The 21,159-nt window shown below is 36.2% G+C and overlaps 1 protein-coding gene across 2 annotated transcripts in view; it reads right to left on the bottom strand.

Moving 5' to 3' along the window:
* The window catches only part of LOC112671710 (bifunctional heparan sulfate N-deacetylase/N-sulfotransferase 3), a 171,431-nt gene that overhangs the window by 146,842 nt on the left and 3,430 nt on the right, over nt 1-21,159 (bottom strand). The window contains exons 1-2 of one of the 2 annotated variants that reach the window (XM_049104887.1): nt 7,824-8,034; nt 7,094-7,144 (exon numbers count right to left, since the gene is read on the bottom strand). In XM_049104887.1, the coding sequence (XP_048960844.1) occupies nt 7,094-7,102 (9 nt within the window). In that variant the 5' untranslated portion in view covers nt 7,103-7,144; nt 7,824-8,034. Of the gene's footprint in view, nt 1-7,093; nt 7,145-7,823; nt 8,035-11,340; nt 12,488-21,159 lie in introns of those variants that run through there. The other variant, XM_025465996.3, reaches the window with a different exon arrangement.

The raw sequence follows: 21,159 nt of genomic DNA, 5'->3' as shown, positions 1-21,159 counted from the left end.
AAAGGGAGACAGAACATAAAGACTCCTAACTCTGGGAAACGAACTAGGGGTGGTGGAAGGGGAGGAGGGCTGGGGGTGGGGGTGAATGGGTGACAGGGACTGAGGGGGGCACTTGACGGGATGAGCACTGGGTGTTATTCTGTATGTTGGCAAATTGAACACCAATAAAAAATAAATTTATTATTAAAAAAAAAGGAAAAGATGAGGCAGTTAGTTCTCTCCTAGAGCTTCCAGAAAGGGACATGACCTTGCCAACACCTTGTACTTAGCCGAGTGAAATACATTAGACTTCTGGCCTCCAGAACTGTAAAATAATAAATCTGGGTTGTTTTATGCTGCTAAGTTGGTGGTAATTTGTTACAGCAGCAATAGAAAGCAAATATATGTAGCTATTTTAGTAATTGGTGCAATTAATAATTGTAACTAATAATATTTATAATCATTGTAATTATTAATATGAAAATGAGAAACCACTTAATCTTTTAAAGTAAAATTCCAGTATGTGCCAAATGAGTAAATTTTAATACTTTTAAAATGTTAGGCCACTGAGAAGTTTAACAAAACAAGTTGACTGCATTTTCTTTGTCTATAAACAGTCAATAAGTTATGTCAAGTGTATCTCATAATTTATTTATATCAACACTATGATTTTTTAAGAACTTTTGTATCTCAGGCTATAGTCTCATTATGCATAAATGGCCTATAAAAGTTAAGAATAGAGAAAGTACTTTAGCTATTAATTCATGCTTCCCAGAGACTAAGAGACAATATACCAGAATTTTGTGCATTTTTTTGTATACTTTAAAAGATGTTAAAAAGCCTGTATAAAGCCACAGTAAAACATTATAGGGACTGTAAAATCTGAGTACATACATACAGAAAGAAGTTAAATTATCTAAATGATGGGCAATTTCTGTTCTTTAATTAATCTAACACCAAAAGTGCCTGCCACTATGCCACTTTAATTCACTACAAACTATGAAACTGACTACAGCTACCAGAATTGTAGGCAAAATGCCTAGAAAGAAGCCACCATTAAATCTTAAAGTACAATCTACCTTGCCCATATCATTGCAGTTATAAGTACAAGGCATTCCAAGAGGTGGTTGATACTAAGTTTTGTTCCACATTTATAATTAAATCCACAGCAAACTTCAGACATGACCCATTAAGCTATAATAGACTCTGTCTTGGATGCAATATGCTATAACGTAGAATTTGGTAGGGAGGGTTTTGACATGGACACCATAGTATTCTGTTAGGGTACAACTGGGAAGCAATATGAGGTGGAAAAGCTTAGCTTTGGGAGCCAGGTAGACCTGCATTTTGTATTCTAGGACTGCCACATGCTAATTGTAAGATCCTAGAGGCAAGTCATAGTATATGAATCTCAGTTTCTTTATTTAAAGTGATAGTATTTATAGTCATTGTTTTATAGGATTTTTGGGAGTATGAAATGACAATGGATGTAGAATACATAAAACAATATATGAACTCAATAAGTATTACCTGTTTGGTAGTTAAGTACCCCCAAACACATCATTATAAAATAACTACATTTTCTATGGACCTAACATTATAAGCCATCATTACAGAAATATAAAAGAAGATCCCTTTATATTTTGATTTACTTCCTAGAATTATGAAATATTAAAAAAAATAAAAACTCTTAACTCTCAATCCAGAGAAGGATATGATCCAGTAACTGGCAAACACAAAATTTTCTCCTGTATTTTTTACTTCTTTTACAAAAAAAAAAATGTGTTTTGTTATTTATCAATGTACCCCTTGAAGTCCCCATCACAACACTTTGACAGAGTAGATGTTAATAATTTTCTGAACTGAGCTGAATATCTCTAGAATATAAGATTTACTCTGAGTTTTTGTCTTCTAATCTGCTAGTCTAGTGTGTGGAGCTTGCATTGCCTTATTGAGCTGTAGTACATATGTCTCTGATGGCTCTGCTCTTTGTCATGCTTGGAAAGGAGATTCACTGTATTGGGGCTTTAACAATGTAGTCAGCAAATATTGTTTATATATTCATATAGTGTTCTGCAATAATATTTGTCTCCTTTAAAAGATTTAGAACTCATTGTTTTAGAATGTCATTGCATAACAAATAACTCCTTAATATTAATAGAAATAGAAATACATTCTATCTTACAATTTAACAAATTTAATATAATGTATTAAGTGTAAGTTGATAATGGATATGAAATAGTTTTTTTCCCCTTTGCTTAAACTATTTCTCTATGTTAAATTATTGGCAAAAACTATTTCCAGAAAATTATTTCTTTATAATAACTATTTATATAATTGCTAGTACAATATGACTATTTGAATTTGATAATAATACTGAGAGTGATGTATATTCCTGTATATTATAAATCACATTATATCGAATATAGAAATACATATTCCATCAAACTAAAAGAAAAAATTTCATATACATTCGTACTAACAGTCCCAAATTGCCTAACTTTTTGACAATTTTAAGACAGAGACCAGTGGATTTGGACATATTCCACTTCCACAAGCATTCAGGTGACTTGTAGGGATCCCTAACCTTCCTAATGTGAGCCACAATGGTTATACCTGAGGAAACTGTTAACTAAGCATTGTAAACTCAACAAAACTATTTTTCAAAGATGAGGCTGAATAAAGGCATTTACATTTCATAAAAAAAAAATCTGGGAGAGTTTACCATGAATAGACTTGCATTAAAAGAACTTTTAAAAGATGGGCTTCATGATGAATGAGAATCATTCATTCAATAAATATATACTGAGCCAGGCACACTTCTAGGTGCTGGAGATAGTGAAGAGAATAGATGAGAAAATCTTGTCCTCCTGGAGCTGACATTTTATAGCTAAAGTTACAAAGCAACATAAATAAGCAAATACATCTATATCTACATATGTATCTATTATCTATATCTATATATCTATATAGATATATAGATATATATATATATAGATATATATATATAAAGGTCTAACAGCATGCTGTTAGACCTTTACCAACTAGATCTTTGGTGGAGGGTGGGGGGGGGGTGGAGAGCCTGCATCTGCTCATTTGCCAATTTCCTGGTGTAAATGCTACCTCCATGTCAAATTTCAAACTGCTGACTCTGTCATGAGGATATGACACGGAGACATATACAATTTTCGTGCTGAGTCTGTGTGAGCTGATTTGAGCATACCAGTGATGATCAGATCATAAATGCTAGGGAGAAAAATTAGCAGGAAAAGATGGATAGATTTAGCGGTTGCAATTTGAAAGGAAATGGTTAGAGAAAACTTCACTGAGAAGATACAATTTGAGTAAAGAACTGAAGGAAGTGAGAAAGAGAGCCATGTACCAACTTTGGAGAAAACCATTTTAGGCAGAAAGAATAGTAAGAGCAAAACCCTGAAGCAGGAGTTGGAAATGACAAGGAGGATGGAGATGTTTTAACAGAGTGAGAGGCTCAGGGAGTTATAGGCAGGGTATACAAGATTGTAAGAATTTTGGCTTATGATAACATTGGAAGTCATTAAAGGGTTCTGATCTGAGGAAGGACATGATCTAAATTATATGCTAATGGCCTCAGTCTGGCTTCTCGGCTAAAAAGGAGTAAACCAAGCTAATAAAATGTTGATGGTAGTAAAAATAATAATGTCTGCAATCTGGGATTCACAACAACAACTTAACATCCAAAACAAGGAGCCTCGGTGTCCACCGAAGGATGAATGGATAAAGAAGATGTGGTTTATGTATACAATGGAATATTCCTCAGCTATTAGAAATGACAAATACCCACCATTTGCTTCAACGTGGATGGAACTGGAGGGTATTATGCTGAGTGAAGTAAGTCAGTCGGAGAAGGACAAACATTATATGTTCTCATTCATTTGGGGAATATAAATAATAGTGAAAGGGAATATAAGGGAAGGGAGAAGAAGTGTGTAGGAAGTATCAGAAAGGGAGACAGAACGTAAAGACTCCTAACTCTGGGAAACGAATTAGGGGTGGTGGAAAGGGAGGAGGGCGGGGGGTGGGGGTGAATGGGTGATGGGCACTGAGGGGGGCACTTGACGGGATGAGCACTGGGCGTTATTCTGTATGTTGGCAAATTGAACACCAATAAAAAATAAATTTATTATTAAAAACAAAACAAAACAAACAAACAAAAACATCCAAAACAAGAACGGCTCCTCAGCCAAAGGAGAGTGGGCATGATTGCAGATAAAATACTTCATACTTTTTGACTGAAGTGTGAAGATATTGATTAATATTAGCACTTGTTTAGCACATATGCTTAAATTTCTGGAGAAGCTCCTGGAAGAACAGAAATCAAACACACACATTTCAAACCAGGAGTAGGTAGAGAAAAGAAGGAAACTGACAATAAAGACAATAAAAAACAGAGTAAAAAAAGAAGAAATCGAACAAGTGGGACAGATATAAAGCACAAATAATACAGCTGAAATTAATCCATGTACACTGATAATCAAATTAAGTGTATGTAGATTCACCTTGTTAACTAAAAGACAAATACTGGGAAAATAGATTAAAAAGAAAATTAAGTGACAAGTTGTTTTTTATTTTTTTAAAAATTTTTTTTTTTAAGATTTTATTTATTTATTCATGATAGACACAGAGACAGAGAGAGAGACAGACACAGGCAGAGGGAGAAGCAGGCTCCATGCAGGGAGCCCGACGTGGGACTCGATCCCGGGTCTCCAGGATCACGCCCTGGGCTGAAAGCGGCGCTAAACTGCTGAGCCACCCGGGCTGCCCGACAAGTTTTTTAAACGAATTTATAATGTAAAGACATGGAGAGAAGAAAGAACAAATATAAACATGAGGTAATTTAATTTTTAAATAGTAACCCCCCAAAAGCTGGTTAGCTATGTTAGCATTAAGGTAAGCACAGAATGATAAAACTTTCAATTAATATATAAATATATTTGTAAATATAAATGTGTATGTATGTATATATATCCTTAAATAACATAGCTTTAAAATACAGAGGTGATAATTAATGGAAAAGCAAGGAAATATTTACAATCCTCTATCAGAGTGAAGAATTACGCACACCTCCTTTGATAACATCAAGTAGTACACCCCATTACTGCTCCTGCCTCCAGAAAAAGATCAAAACAGTAAGAACATAGATTTGAACAGCATAGTTGATAAAGTTGAGCTAATAGATATACTTTAACTGGAGAATATTTGTTTTTGTAGTTCACAAGGAATATTATATCCAGTCATAAAGTGATCCTCACAAATTTAAAGTACTTGTTTCCAGCAGACCCATGCTTCCAGAACAACCTGCAATTACAATGAATATCAGCAAATAAGAAACAGCAGAGAAAATGGAAAGGAATTAGAGAAATATGGGAGTGGGAGTGGAGAAAGGATTGGTGCTGTGTAGATTCTGACATCCATTCAGAGTACTATAGTGAACTATCTGGAGAAGGTTTTGTTTCCTTTCTATTTTTACTTATGACAGAATAATTGATTGCAGTTGCCTTCCCCCGAAAACATTTGGTATGTTAAGTTCTTTTTCAATGATTTTATGAAGGCTCTGGCTTTACTTGAGCTGGGGTAGTGAATATTCTGATGAGAGAGTGAAGCCAGATAGCATAGAGATCACCTTTACACTCCAATTTAAGCCTCCAGGGGTCGGCCCCTAGCAAGACTGAGAAGTCAGCCAAGTCTGTCCCTGAGCCTGATACCACTTATTTCTCAGATCTTTATGGCTTTTCCTACTTCTGTCTTCAGCACTTCCTTTCCCCAGGCACTCTGGGATCTTTAGTTAGTGAGGAAAATAATGATAAAGTAATTGATGACATTGTATTAAGGATTTAAGTGGCCTCTCCTAAGGCCACTTTTAAAATGTAGATTTTTAAAAGGGGTGAACTACAGCACAGCCAAATTAAGGAACATTGACATGTGAGAGGCTAGTGGGAAAGACTGGGGATTGTGTCTATGGAAGGGGATGCTGAATTGCTAACCTCCAATCACATGGTGGGCACCTCTAGTGGGCTGATAATGTATGTCTGGGCTGGTTCCTCATTTTCTCATGGATGTTAGAAGTTTGGCAAAAAGACAATGTGTGGCAATCTTAGCAGGAGGAGGAAGAAACATGGGAGGAAGAGAGTGAGATATATATAGCTCTTTTATTTGTTGAGAGTATAGCTGCTGAGAATTCATAAAACTTTGAAAGACCTCCCTTCTCTCTTCTACTTTACAACTGTCTTAGGGGCAAAATGTTACAGGAAATGGTCTAAGTCTAAAGATATGATGGATCTTAGGCCCAGAGTGAATTCATTCTTCTGAGGGAGAATGTGAATTGTTAATATTCATTTGGTCATGCTGTGCTGGTCATCAATAGCGTTAAAATGCTTAATGGCAGAAACCTCTATTTATACGCCACTTGCCTTCTCTAAAACTCTTTCTGTACACTTAGTCTCAGGAAGTCTGAGGACAGGTCAAAACTAGTTCATGGTGAATTTGAGACAAGTCTTGTCCACATAAATAAAACACACACATCCCTTTATCTGACTTCATTATGACTGAAATTAGTATTGCCACTTTTGAAGAACATATTGTCTAAACTACATGTTCTTTGGTTCTTTAAGGACTATGGCTTGTAGCTAATAAATTCTGCAACTAATGGACAACACCTTAGGTCTGTATTTTTTTTCTTCCTCATGAAGAGTCATATTTTATGCCATGTCAGTTTCTTATGTTGCTTTGAGGCTCTTTCAAATGTGCTCATGTAATTCAGCAGCTAAATAAGTAAAACTGTTATTGCATTGCTAATTCTAATTTTCCAATTAAATAAGGAAACACATTTTTTTGGTTCCACATAAGGAAAAATTTACACTTTTGCAATGATTAGTATAATAATTAAAACTTATGTGCTATGCACCATCCTTCTAGTTTTCCAAGAAACATTCTATGTTACCTTCAATTTTCTCACATTCTTTTCAATTTTCCTGATAGTTTAAATAGAGAAAATATACTATTATTCATAAGTGGTAATAATTAAATAAAAGAACTTGATTAAAAATATTTCTATTAATTATGTATTTTTCATTACCATATCCATGACCTTTTCTTAGATCACATGCTCTTTATTTAATCTCTCCTCCTAGGAAAAAAGGTAAGATAAGGTAAGGTCTCCCTTACCCCAGTTAGTTAGGAAGTCCTATTATTGTTCTGGTTTGCCTGGGACTCCAGTTTTATCACTGAATGCTCTCAGTCCGGGGAAACCAGACTGAATGGTTGGTCACCCTAACTCCCAATCACCCTCCAGCTGATTTCTCTTCTCTCCTTCACATCAAACTTTCTCCACTGAGTACTCCACACTCCTCTTCTCCATGTACTAACTCTTTAATTTACTCCTGAACTTATTACAACTATGCCTCTGCCTCGATGGCTCCACATTCCCCTAGAGTTTATAAGAGTCTCCAGTGACCTTCACCTTTCATCAAAAGAGACTCGCCAGTCCTTACTTCAGTGGACTGTGCTGCTGGATTTTATACTGCTGATCACACCCTCCCCAACAGTCTTTATTCCCAAGATTTAAACAGTAGTCCCCCCTTATTCATAGGGAAAATGTTCCAAAACCAACAGTGGATGCCTAAGCTTGCAGATTGTACCAAGCCCTACATTTTTTAATGCATACATCCCTATGATAAAATTTAGCTTATAAATTAGGAACAGGAAAAAATGAACAACAATAATAAAATAGAATAATTATAATATGCTGTAAAGAAGTTATGTGAATGGGGTCTCTCTCTCTAAACATCTTATTGTACTGTACTCACCCTTCTTGTGATGATGTGAGAGGACAAAATGCCTAATGATGAGATGAAGTGGGGTGAATGACAGAGGCATTGTGATATAGTGTTAGGCTACTATTGACCTCATGACTGTATGTCAGGAGGATCATCTGCTTCCTGACCATGGTTGACTGCTGGTATCTGAAACTATGGAAAACAAAACCACAAATAAGGGGGGACTGCTGTATAATATCACAGCTTCTTAGTCTCTGACACTGATCTTTTTGACTCTTATTAATGAGATCATCTCTCTCTACTTGTTTTCTGAAAGATGACTTCCTTAACATTCTACACTCAGTCTTTTTCCCTTATCATTCTATAAACCCTTTTCCTAGCTGATCTTACATACTTTCATGCTTTGAACCCTGCCTTCAATAGAACAGTAACTTCTAACAAAAACTATACTTGGTATCCAGACTTTTATGGTGAGCCAACTACCTGTTAAACATCTGCACCTGTATGACTCAGATGCACTTCAATAGTTTAGCATTTTTTTAAAGATTTTATTTATTTATTCATAGAGACACAACTAGAGAGAGAGAGGCAAAGACACAGACAGAGGGAGAAGCAGGCTCCATGCAAGGAGTCCGACGCGGGACTAGATCCCAGGTCTCCAAGGTCACACCCTGGGCTGCAGGCAGTGCTAAACCGCTGCGCCACCGGGGCTGCCCTAGTTTAGCATTTTTAATATGGCCTCTAATTACCTTCACTAGGGTCTTCTTGCTCTCTCTCTCTCTTTTTTTTTTTTTTTAGATTTATTTATTTATTTATTTGAAGAGAGAGAGAGAGAGAGAATCTCAAGCAGACTCCACATTGAGTGTGGAGCCTGATGCAGGCTTGATCTCACCAGCCTGAGATCATGACCTGAGCTGAAACCAAGAGCTGGATGCTTAATCAACTGTGCCACCTAGGTGCCCCCCTCTCCTCTTTCTTTGTTGTTGGAATAATGAACTATTATTCACCTATGCCAAACATCTTAATGTTTCCTTGATTATATTCTTTCACTTCCACTGATCCAGTTAGTAAGTTGTTCAATTTTACCTCCTAAATAGTTCTTAAATTGGTCCTTTCTTCTCCATTCTTATCATTTCTTGGTTTTAAGAAATTTCCTTTTGTCTGAAATATCACTGCTACAACCTCCCAAATCATCACATTGCTCCAGCCTTGCCTTCAAAATCTGTCCTGCTTAATAGAACTTAATGGTTTCAGGTACAGGGCACACAGTACAGTGTTTCCAATGACATTACTTACATAAAACCATGTAGACACCTTTACTGCTATATTTACCACATAGCAAAGTATCTATCTATTAATCAGCAGCCCCTACCAAGACAGTAAACTCTTAAGAAAGAACCCATGCTTTATTTACTTTTGCATCCCTAGTGCCTGCCTCTGTGCCGGGCATGGCATGTGGCCAAAACAGTTACTGAGTAGGTAGGTAAGTGCTCAGCGCAGTCATCAACTATGTGCTTTCTGGGCTTCTTTTACTATACTTTCCCCACCCTCTCTTCTAAAGGGATGAGGCTTAAGATTCCATCTACATACTGCCAAAAATACTTCACATATAGTACATGCTTAATAACTAGTTACAGAATGAATCAAAGAGAAGGAAGGAAGGAAGGAAGGAAGGAAGGAAGGAAGGAAGGAAGGAAGGAAGGAAGGAAGAAGAAGAAGAAAGAAAGAAAGAAAGAAAGAAAGAAAGAAAGAAAGAAAGAAAGAAAGAAAGAAAGAAAGAAAGAAAGAGAAAGGAAAAGAAAGAAAGGAAGAAAGAAAAAAGAAAAGGAGACAAGGTGTTTAAACTCTCAGGGCAACTGCATACAATGAATTAGTGTTTCGAGACACAATCACAGATACAATGTAGAAGTAGTTTAAAAGCTCAAAAAATTCAAAATATACTTTCTTTTAAGCCTTAAGATTGGTTAGAAACTATATTCCCATCAAAATGGGCAATTCATTAAATATTTTACACATGTTGAATTCTTATTAATTGTGCTCAACTGTAATGTGTTTAATTTTTTATACCCCTTAAAAATGGTTTAACCTTAAGAGCACTGAAGACATTTTATATTTTGTATAATTTTAGAGGAGGATGTAGTAGGGCTTTGCATATAAAACTCAGAGATTTATCTAGCACATTTTAAAATGGCATAACAAAATATTTTGCCAGTTTTAAAGAATTATACTTCAGAAATCAAACCTTAAAAACCAATTTTATCATAATATTTTGAAATGAAAAAAATTGGAAGAGAATTATATACTGTTTGTAATCTTCAAGTGCATAATGTTTAAGCTACTAACTTGGTTTTAATGTAGCTACAATTCTCAAGTATATTTCATAAAACTTAATGAAAACTTAAGCACAACTTCTATGTTAATTTTTGTTGAGTTAAAAAGAGGAGTCCAAAATATTGTCAAAAATATGGGGGTCTTTTTTTTTCTTTCAGTTTTTATACTCTTTTACGGTAACATAATGGTCTTTCTGGTATTCTTAGCACATTAACTAGTGTGATGAACATTACTATTATTTGCTTGATGCTTAGTCTTTACAGAAAAGAATGCAGTTTTCAATATTTTTTTCCATCTTTGTATTTTACTAAAAGGTCAAAGATGCACAGAATAAAAAATATGTATCAAGATCTCTCCTTTCACTTTTATGAGAAATCAATCCATAGTATAAGAAAGATAGAATCCTATCATATTTTGAATGGAAAATAAGATAAATGTAGATCATTTTAATTTTAAATTTCATTAATATTATAACAACCAGTTGTTTTATATAATACAATTCATTCACAAAGTCAACTATCCTCAAATAATTGTTTTCAATAAGGGCAACAGTTTTATACAATAAGAAACTAATACCATTTAAATGCAGCACGATGGACTTTATATACGTCCCAGAAGTGTTCAATGAATTCTGAAACTTAATTTAAATCCTTATATTTGTGTATGAATAAGTATGCTTGTATATATTCATAGCTTTCCATATTTAGTAGTGTTGATTTTCAGAGTTTCAAAAATATGAGAGAAAATGAGTTTGCACATTTGACTTACAAAAATATCTGAACTTGCTACTTATGAGATCTTTAATTCTTGAAAATTTGTGGGAGTATTTATTTTCATTAAAACAAATTCACTTTGATTTCATATTTAAATGAACTAAAGTCTTAGATTAGTAGTAGTTTTCTAAGGTAGATAGTTTCTGGAAAGTTAATTAAACAAGATGGCTTCTACTCTATAGCTTTATATATACATAGAAAAATCAGGATCCTGCCACGCTCAATCTTTTAGTAGTCATTTTTCCTTGATTCAGTGAGAAATAGCCCAATATCTCAAATATAGCTGATAATAGCCAATTCATCCCAGTTTACCTAAGACTTTCCAAATAAAATGAATATCCCATGTCCCAGGAAATCCTTCAGCCCGAGAAAAACTGACATACCTGGTAAACCTACAAAGAGAGGACCTAAACTTTGAAACTTCGAGATAAAAAGGGCCTTACCTTAACATCATTGGTGTTCATTCTTGTTCCTTCCTTTCCCACAAAAATATCATCGATATCCACAAGAATGTACCTGTCCAAGGACAGTGTCAGCCTCTTTCCTGACAAGAAGGAAACAGCATCTATGAAGATGAGCTTGTGCAACCAAAAGTTTAAGTTGTTGCCAAAAAAAACTCTTTGAATTCCATCATGAAGCCCCAAGTCGTGTATGACAGTGGCATAAAAAGCACCTTTAAAGATGGGAGGAGAAAGGTTCTCTGGGGTCTTTACTTTGGCGAATATTACTGGTTGGTAGGCTGAGTGATTAATCTGGAAAACTGTCCAGTCAGTTCCAGGTAAAGAACCTTTTTCAAGTTTGGAAGATTTGGTCACATGAAGCAATGGAGAATGAGGATTAATACAACAATCTTTTACTGCCAGGTTTCCATATATGGAAAAAGGGAAACCTTTCAACTGAAAGCTCTGTAGACTCTTCTCACTAGTTTTGTGGAATCCAATGACACCCACACCATATTCCACACAGTATTTATCTAAAAGGCTTCGGTTCCAGGAGTCCATATTTATATACTTTAATATATTCTCATAAATAATGAGAATATATTTGCCTTTAGTTTTTTCTATAAGTGCTGGGAGATCCCCCTTTCCAGGAGCAATTTCAATGTGATACTGGAATCTGCTGGATTCTAGAATCATAATTATGTCTTGACCAAGCGATGAGTATTGGCTCTCCACAAACACCAGAACTGTGGGGTCTGTCCTCGAGGTGTCAGAAAGCTTCATTGTCTTGACTTCCATAAGTCTGTATGGTAGGTGTTGGAAGTCCCCACAGTCCACTTCTGACATCATCTCAGAGGGTTCATTTTCTTGTTTGTAGCCACTGTATAGGTAGTAGGCAGAAATAATAATGCTCACCATACAAAATGTGGCAAGCAGAATAACCGTCCTTTGAAAGTGTCTGTGAAGCTTCATGATAAAACTCATGTTGTATATACTTTCCTCAGACTGTTCCAATAGAAGCACCATAAAAAAAAAGAAGAAGAAGAAAAGAAAAGACGGGGTTCAGCTACTTGTCCAGTCTCAGTCAATAGTTTATGTCACCATTGCAGCGCATTTGTGTCACTTGATCAGGGCTCACAGAAAATGCAGTCTGAAAAGTAGAATGAAATAGAACAGAATATCAAACATTCATTCTGTGGCATTAAAGGGAGCAAGCTTTTTCCTGCTGACTGGCACAAGTGGCAACCTGTTAGGCAGATGAACTGGTGTATGGTCTGTAAGAAAACCTCTGTTTCCTCCTCCCAGATCTGGATGAGGACATGGGGGGGGGATAGAAACGGGAAGAGAGCTCCATTTATTAGAGGCTCTCTGTCCTTCATTTGGAAAATACATTGGGCTAACAAAGAAATTTCCTGTTATTTACTGAGCTTTGCATCAAACCTTATAGATACCACAGACCTAAGACCACACAGAGAGGTCACCTGAGCCATACACTGCCACGTCATGTAATGCATACATGATACATATGTGTTTAACTACATATACTGAAAATTCATGAAAGTTTGGACATATTTCATTAGGTGCTACAGTTAAGACACTAGTTTCTGCTTTTTGGAAAAGAGCTCAGTAATTACATGAAAAAGTACTATAAAAGTGTCTTTTAAAAACAATAACAATAACAAACTTCATGAAACACCTTGTCATGCTGTAATTTCAAACCTCTTTCAAATTTTACTAATCTTAGAAAAAATTAGTAGCTTTTAAAAAACAATAAGAAAGAAACTCGAGTGCTTCTTAGAGCAGAAGTTTATAAGAGTCTTAAGGTCCTGGCACTCTTCAGGAGTATGGAAAAATGAAGTATAAAAAATTGGAGTATAAAAAAATTAATAAAGATCATCTTATTGTCCACAAGGCAGACTGAAAGGGTTCACTGCACCACTGTCTCTCACTAATTGTGTCACTTTGGCCTTAGGACCTTCTAAGTAAAATGATAAGGTTAGAATAAATCACCAAGAACATTCTGGTGATCTTCACCTAAAATTCTGTGATATTCATCTGTGAAATAAGCAATGAACAATATTTTGAGTAATATATGCTTATCTTTACAAATAATACATTCTGGTGTACAATTGCAGTATATTTACAGAATAGGATACTCATGAATAGGACATTTTTCCTGTAAATTATATATTATAATTATTCATTCAAACATAGGGCATCTATGTCATTCATTCATCAATATTTATGAGGTAACTATCTTCTATTTTTTAAAAAAAGAATGTAAATGGTCAACAGAGTGAACATATTTAAGAGGCCCAATATTATGAAGCAGAGACAGTGACTAGCATGACAATAATAAATCGTTGTTGATTAGAGATAAATGGCTCTCATGAGATGAGATAAGAGACCATGGCAAATGGGGAAGCCTGCAATGTCCCAGTGGGATGCAGAATTTGGGAAGAGCCTTTAAGGATGAGGGAGTATAAGTAGGCATATGAGATAGAGGGAATTTATAGAGGCAGGAGTGAGCACAATATTGGGCAAGGAACACTCTGATGAAGAATGGAAAGCAAGGGTATGAAATATCCTAAACATAAATTTTACAAAGTATGGGTACCTTAGATTATGGAGAGATTTGATAGCGTAGAAGTTCATGGTTGAGAAAACCAATAGGGAGCCATTATACTTTCCTGATTTAGGGAATAATGTGGTAAGGGTGAGATTTTTCAGGAAAATGAACTAATCAATAACGTGGAAGATAGCCTAGAGCACCATTAAAAGAATCAAGGCTGGCAAGCCAATGCAGGCTGATTTCTCATAATCCAATCATAAACTGTTAGTGATCATAGGTCAGGGAGAATGTGGGAAGTGACAAGTCTGAGGGACGCTGCAAAGAAAGGAGGAAGAGAACTTAGTATGGCATGGGGGTCTGTGGTATACCACCACCCTGTCAAGTGAAAAGGCATCAAGTGACCTGGCATCCTTGAAAATAAATCTAACATAAACGGTAACATTCTACTCTTTTAAACAATCTAGCATAGATGTAGGTGTTATTTAAGCAAATCAAAATTACTGGGACAACTGAGAATTTCCATTGTAATTGTAGTTATTTCATTTTGAAAGGTAATTGCACTTTAAAAGTTATGTACATGTTTATGAATAATATAATATTCTGGAGTATAATGGCAGGATATAAAATCTCATATCTTTCTATGTCTCTGTTTCAATTTTAGCTGTGAAGTGTTTTTGACTGGATACAAAATGTATTACCACATTTTGCATTTCAGAGAGCAGTGTTTCATGGTTTGTTCATATTGTCAGAAATGAAAGGCAATGTAACTCAAATTAATCTTATCTGTGATGAGGCAAAGTGGTGAGGAGTACTTGCTCTCACTATTTAGGATGGATATTAGCTACCTTCTCCATTAGCAGGTATGAAATACTGAAAGTCCTCTCTTTTCTATTAAACTCTTCAATTTTCCTCCTGAAGCCAAGGGAATTCCAGCGTATATCTCTGAGGGTAGGATTTGGTCGAAGACATTTAAATGGATACATTAAGATTCCCTAGGTTTTCTTCAAACCTTCTTTTGACAGCACACTTCTCTGTAGCCAAATTTAGTCTCTGGTATAGATTCTCAAAAGTTAATATTCTTAGTGCAACCTCATCCACCACCAACTCCTTCCCATTCTCTGTATGTCTATTAGCTCCAAAAATGTCAGAATGGACTGAACTGATGCAGTCACTCCTTCTGCATGGGATGGCACTATAGCAACTTCTCCCGAGCCCTTCACCGGTGGGGATCACTAGGAAGACAGGTACATGTGGAGAATGAAGCTCCTCTACACAGTTCCCTGGTGAAAACTTCTCATATGGAGCTAACCTTCTAAAGTTGGTAAGACCAACAGTTACACATGGCCACTGCAGAAATGATATCTTCTTTGTAATTCATGACACTATTGTAGGTAAGATTTTAAGGTCAGTCTGTCAGTCTCTCTTATCTAACTGTAAACTCTAAGAGGCTAGAGAGAAGCCCTCTATCATTAAGTCCCTAGTGCCAGGCATACAGTAAGCACCCAATGACTACTTGTGGAATTAGTAAATTAAAATGGCATATTAACCTTACAAGTTAATTTGACACTTCCACTTTATTCTAATGTCATAACTTATTTTTGAGGTTATATATCACTGTTAATATGATTATAATTACCTATACATTAGCTGGATTTAATGTCTCTGTTTTACTTAATACTAGGAAAATATAATCATACCATACTAACATAGGATAAAAGAAGCCACTATGGTAGTAGATATTAAATCTTCACCCACAAAGATACCTATCAATTAATTATTCTGGGATCTGTCATCAGGTGTTGTGCTGAATACCCAGTTTGGGGTAAGTGCTACATCAGGTGCAGAGGACATCACAGAAGTAATATTAAGAGTGATCCTTGCTTGCAGAAGCATGGTCTCTGTTGGGGGAAATGACTTGTGAAACAACAGCCAACACTATGTTGTACGTAATAGTGGTTTATGTGGTACAGACTATGTTTGTCACAAGTTTCAAAACAAAGATTAACAATGAATAAAAGGTTAATGAAAAAAAAAGTTCATGAAATTTAGGGAAACAGTTTCTAAGAGACATGGTGCTTGATGGGGACATGAGACAATGGGAAAGATTTGGATATGAGAGTGGGATGAAAGTGTTGGCAAAAATACCTGGCAAGGTTGAAGAAATGAAATGGTTACAGTATGTTTATCTGAGAGTGAGACTAATATGATACTATGTGTTGGGTTGAAAATGGAAATGATATTTCATTCAAGGAGTCCTGCAGATTAATGAATGTCCTTGGAAGTGATTGTGAAGCACAAAAGTATAGACTTGGAAATAGCACTAGATGAATCCAAACAGAAGAGAGACAATAAAAATCATGTTTGCAGATGATTAGGGCAGCAGAGGCACCCAGACTGGACGAAGAGCAGTCATATGAACAGAGAAAGTATATGCTACATTGTACAGGTGGAATCAGGACCGTCCCAGCTAAGGGGCTGCTTCACAATCCAGGTGAGGAATGGTGTGAGTCCAGACTAAGGTGGTTATTAGGGAGAATGAAAATGGAGATACAGGGGAAAAACAAAAAGGAAGTGATTATTGATATGCTTCAGGCTTGGGGGCTAGAAGAATAAAAGTGCCAGTGATAGAAACACGCCAGCTTAGAGTGGAAATTGGCTTGAGCTAATGATGTTCATCTAAGGTTCAGATAGGTGACTGAATGATGCAGAAGGAGATAGCAAAATGACAATGTTCTGTAAAATAGCTGGATGTTGACAAATAAAAAGGCAAGGAAACATTTGAAATAAATGGGTCATTAGCAAATCTGGATATGCTACACACACTTAATTCCTCAAGAAAGCCTTTTCTGACCAAGTCTACTCCTCCTCCTTTAGATCATGTTGTAATCTAATTATAATTACATTTTATTTCAGGCTTTTATCACAACTCTTGCTAAATATTATTAGCAACATGATTTGTTTAATGTCTCTTTCTTGTTAGATTGAAGTTTCCAAGGGTATAGAGTTTGTGTCATTCCCAGGAAACTTTCAGACAAGAAACAGGATAAAAACATTTTTAAAGGCCAACAAGAGCAACAGGCAAACACTTGGGTATAGTGATGATTATATTCTTGAAGTGCTCTCACAAATATACATTGAAAATTACAGACTTTGCATGGTCTGCTAGGTTCTCTGAATGACTGACAAACAGATACACTGGCCTGCATATCACAGAGTTCCAAGGACACAACTGTCTTTAGTATAAGTATAGAGCTGACAGCTGTGCTTACATTTGGATACCTATGATGAGGGATATGCTGAATGACCAAGGAAGTGCAAATTAAATTATAAAGTCAATAAACCATGTAGGTATTTGGGAACAGTCAGAGTAGATACAGGTAAGGTGCAAGGTTGGGATGGTTATAAACGTCACCACTTCATCAGGATTTCCTAGAAGGCACAGTGAAGGAGGTAACATCATATGGGAAGGTAGAGTAACAACAAGAGCAACACATATATATTAGCAAACACTTTTGACATGCCATCATGGTATTGGGCCTTTTAAAAGCAGTAGCCTGCCCAAGATACCACAGCTCATAGTGGTTGAAATGAAATTGGAACTCGACAGCCTGCAGTGAAGATACAACGCACCCAAGGCAGCAACTGCAACACACACTTTTCATGCTAGGAACATGTTGATAGCGATTATCTTTAGATGCTGCAGTTTCTGCATATGAAAATGGGTGATACTTGTGGTACTTATTAATAGGGTTTTAATGAGGATTATGAGATAAACTATAAAGAGCTCTTAGAAAGTGGCACATAGAATGTATATACTATACGTTACCTGACATGATGATAATGATGAAGATGATATAACCAACATAGGAAATGGGAAATATCCTGAAGACGGCCAATAAAAATTCACTAAGAGTTTTAAAGGGACAGGTACAAGCATTCCAGTGTAAGCAGAGTTGTGGGAAGTGAAGGAACTCCACCTTTGATGCAGGAAGTTAAAGTCAGAGCAGAGGAAGAGACTCAATCAGAGGCATAATCCAGCATCATGTCCATCCCTGGGCTTCTTCTCATTCCTCCCCATTATCCTAGATCAGATCACACACTCACTGGCTTTCACTACCATCTATGCTTCAGTAAATTCCAAATGTCTATTTGTAAGTCCAACCTCCTTCCTCTGAGCTCTAGGATTGCAAATTGAACTATCAACTTGATATAATAACAACTCACAGTAATTGTGTTCTTAATATATGCCAGCCACTGTTGAGCTCCACTGGATTCATATCACAAGAAAACTCAACCTGTCTTAAATGGAATGTATGGTCTATTTTGTAAAACTCTTCATCTTCCCACGACCATATAGTGGTTCATCCTTGACACCTTCTTTTTCCTCACTTGTGCTTATTTAAATAAACCCAAGTCCTCTCATTTCCATTTCCCAAAACTCCCCTCCCCTGTTCAGCACACTGCTCTTTCCTAGGCAACATCCCTCTCACTTGAACTACTGCAAAAATTAGCTTCATCATAAACACTCTGGGCTCCTTTTCTACTTTTCTCAGTCCAGCATCAAAGTGCAAATCAGATTGTTTCTTCCCAGCAGAAAACATATCAATGGCTGCCTATTTCACTTACTCATTAAAATGCAAATTCCTATACAGGCCCTACAAGATTCACTGTGAGGAATGCTTCTCACTCTTACATCTCAGGCCTGATTCAATGGTGTGTTCCCCTTTAAGTTCCAAGCAAATGAGTTCTTTTTCTGTTCGCCAAAAGCAATAACCTCTTTTCTGACTCAGGGTCTCCTCAAATGCTGTCCTCTTTGGAAGGACTTCCAAATTTTCTCTGGAAGTTTTCTCCCATTTCTTCACCTGTCTTCATCCTCTAAATCCTACAGCTCTAAGCATAAAGGTTCCTGCCTCACAAAAGCCTCCTTTGATTCCCCAGATCTGTTGGGTCTCTCTTTTTATACACTCTCACATCACCATCTACTTTACCTCTGCAGCACATTCCATAGTTATAATTAGTCATGTGGTTTTCTGTGTAATATTTCTGTGATTGGAAGCATCTGTAAGTACCTGCCTTGTTCACCTCTATATTCTTGATATCAATACAGTGCTTGAACTAAGAACATCCCATTGTTAAATGAGTGAAAAGAGAGCCTGTACTAAATTTTGCAAATAGCAGCTGTCTTCACAAAGTAGGACAGTCATTAAGTCAGACCATCTTCTGAGAATGGATATCTCCACTAGTCACACTGGTCTCCAATAATAGTGAGAGTAACAATATAAACACTGTGAATGGCAATGACCACCGTGACCGCAGACACAGTGAGGCACATCCAGAATGTACCTTTCACTGTATCTTACTCAAATGCCTATTTATCCCATTCTGATATTTTTCAGAATTTGGCATGCCTAGAGTTGTTTTGTAATCCATCTATGTTTTTAAAAAGGAAAACATCTGTTTTCCACCAATGAAGCATTAGCCATTATTTAATTATATACCACTAACAAAAGGCAGAAGAGAAATTATATTTTGGAATCATAAACCATTCCATATACATAGTAAAGAACTGAATATATACAAATATTCATTTTGTAAAATATGGCAATATCTGTAAGGGGAAGCACCTACTTGTCACTGTAACCTATCTTTTCTCTTCCACTAACACCCACCATCATCCCAAAGGAAAAATCAATTTCTAAATGAAATAGAATCACGTTGAAGTTGGCAGTACAAGAAATGTTGAAAAAAAGATTGCCATCTGGAAAATGAGTATTAATAACTAAAGAACTTCAGGTTCTAACATAAATGAAAGATATTTAAAAGATCTTGACAACATTCCCCTTTCACAAAATTAACTTTATTTTATAGTGTTGAAAAATGCATTGGGAGGCTTCAAATACATTACATGAATTTGCTAAAAGTAATTTAGTAGTATTAAAAATTGACAACGAACATGCTCTTCTTTGGGAAGAAATGTGTGAAATTGTGTCATGTTAATTGAACCCTGCTGTGGTAGGCAAGTCAGACGCTGATTTGCGTGGAGTATGACCAAGAATATATTGTCTCTAGAACAGTGGTTTTCTTTAGGATGGATGGGCAAATAGCTGCACTTGGGGGCGCTGGCTTTGTTTGATACATCCAATTTCTATTGCAATTTTCTCTCCTTCTTTATATTTAGAAATTATCAAGGAAACAATCCTCCCCCCTCCCCACCTCTCTCAGTGTTATGCCACCCAGTGAGGCAAGACAAGAAAACTACTCTACTACTGCTTTGTTTGTTCTGCCTGTATGATTTAAAGGAGGAAATGTCTCCCAAATCCCCTTAAATTGAGCTACAACATATGTACGCATCATGTATGCCTAATAGCAGGGCATGTGACTACTGCCAATGCAGCTTTCGGGATCTAACATGACCTATGTCATTTTTTATTCTTCTTCAGAGTCATGGGAACAACAGTATTAACCTAATCTCTCTCTGTTTGCCTAGACCATAAGTGAAATTTCAGATCAGTGTTTGGCTAATGTTTTAGGGCAGGTTATATGAATCAGAGAAGCAGAGGCAGCCAATCTGCAGAGAGGATTATGTAAAATGAGCAGAGAGGAGCAATGAAGAAATATGATAGGGAGTCCTAGGAAGTCTGAGGTCTCGGTTTGATTACTCTCTATCCTATGAATGCATCAACAAAGAAGTTAGACAAATTCTTCCTCTGTTACCTTAGGCATCTTTTTGAACAAGTGACAGTCAATCCAATCGGGATATCATGAGAGAAGAAACAAATCACCTAAACTAGACTGTATATACTTCCTTAGGGAAGGCACCACAGATAACGGTCTTGGGCACTGGTATAAGCCTGACCTGATACTAGGTGATGAGTAAATATCTCTTGAATGAATAAATGATCATTTCGTATGTGGAAGTACATAAGGATGGAAATGATGGAAACGACTGAAGTGGTATGTGAATTGCCTCTGTTGTACCAAGAGGCATATCAAGCACAAATACTTGAAAACCGAGAAAGACACAATGTAATATGGTGGTTAAAGGCATGTGCGTTGGGAGCCGGACTCAAACTGAATCCCATCTTTACCACTTAGAAGTATATGATCTTAGAAAGGTAAGTAGCCTCTCATTGCCTCAGTTTCCTCAATTGTCAATGGAAATTGAGGAATGGAAATAATGGAAATAATATTTTCAATGGAAATAATTAAAGCATCTACCTCAAATAATCTTTTTGAAGATTATGTGAGCT

Source organism: Canis lupus, chromosome 32, assembly GCF_003254725.2.
Source record: "Canis lupus dingo isolate Sandy chromosome 32, ASM325472v2, whole genome shotgun sequence".
NCBI classification, from domain to species: domain Eukaryota; kingdom Metazoa; phylum Chordata; class Mammalia; order Carnivora; family Canidae; genus Canis; species Canis lupus.
Note: the sequence above shows the minus strand (reverse complement) of the source record. Positions and strands in the feature narration are given on the sequence as shown.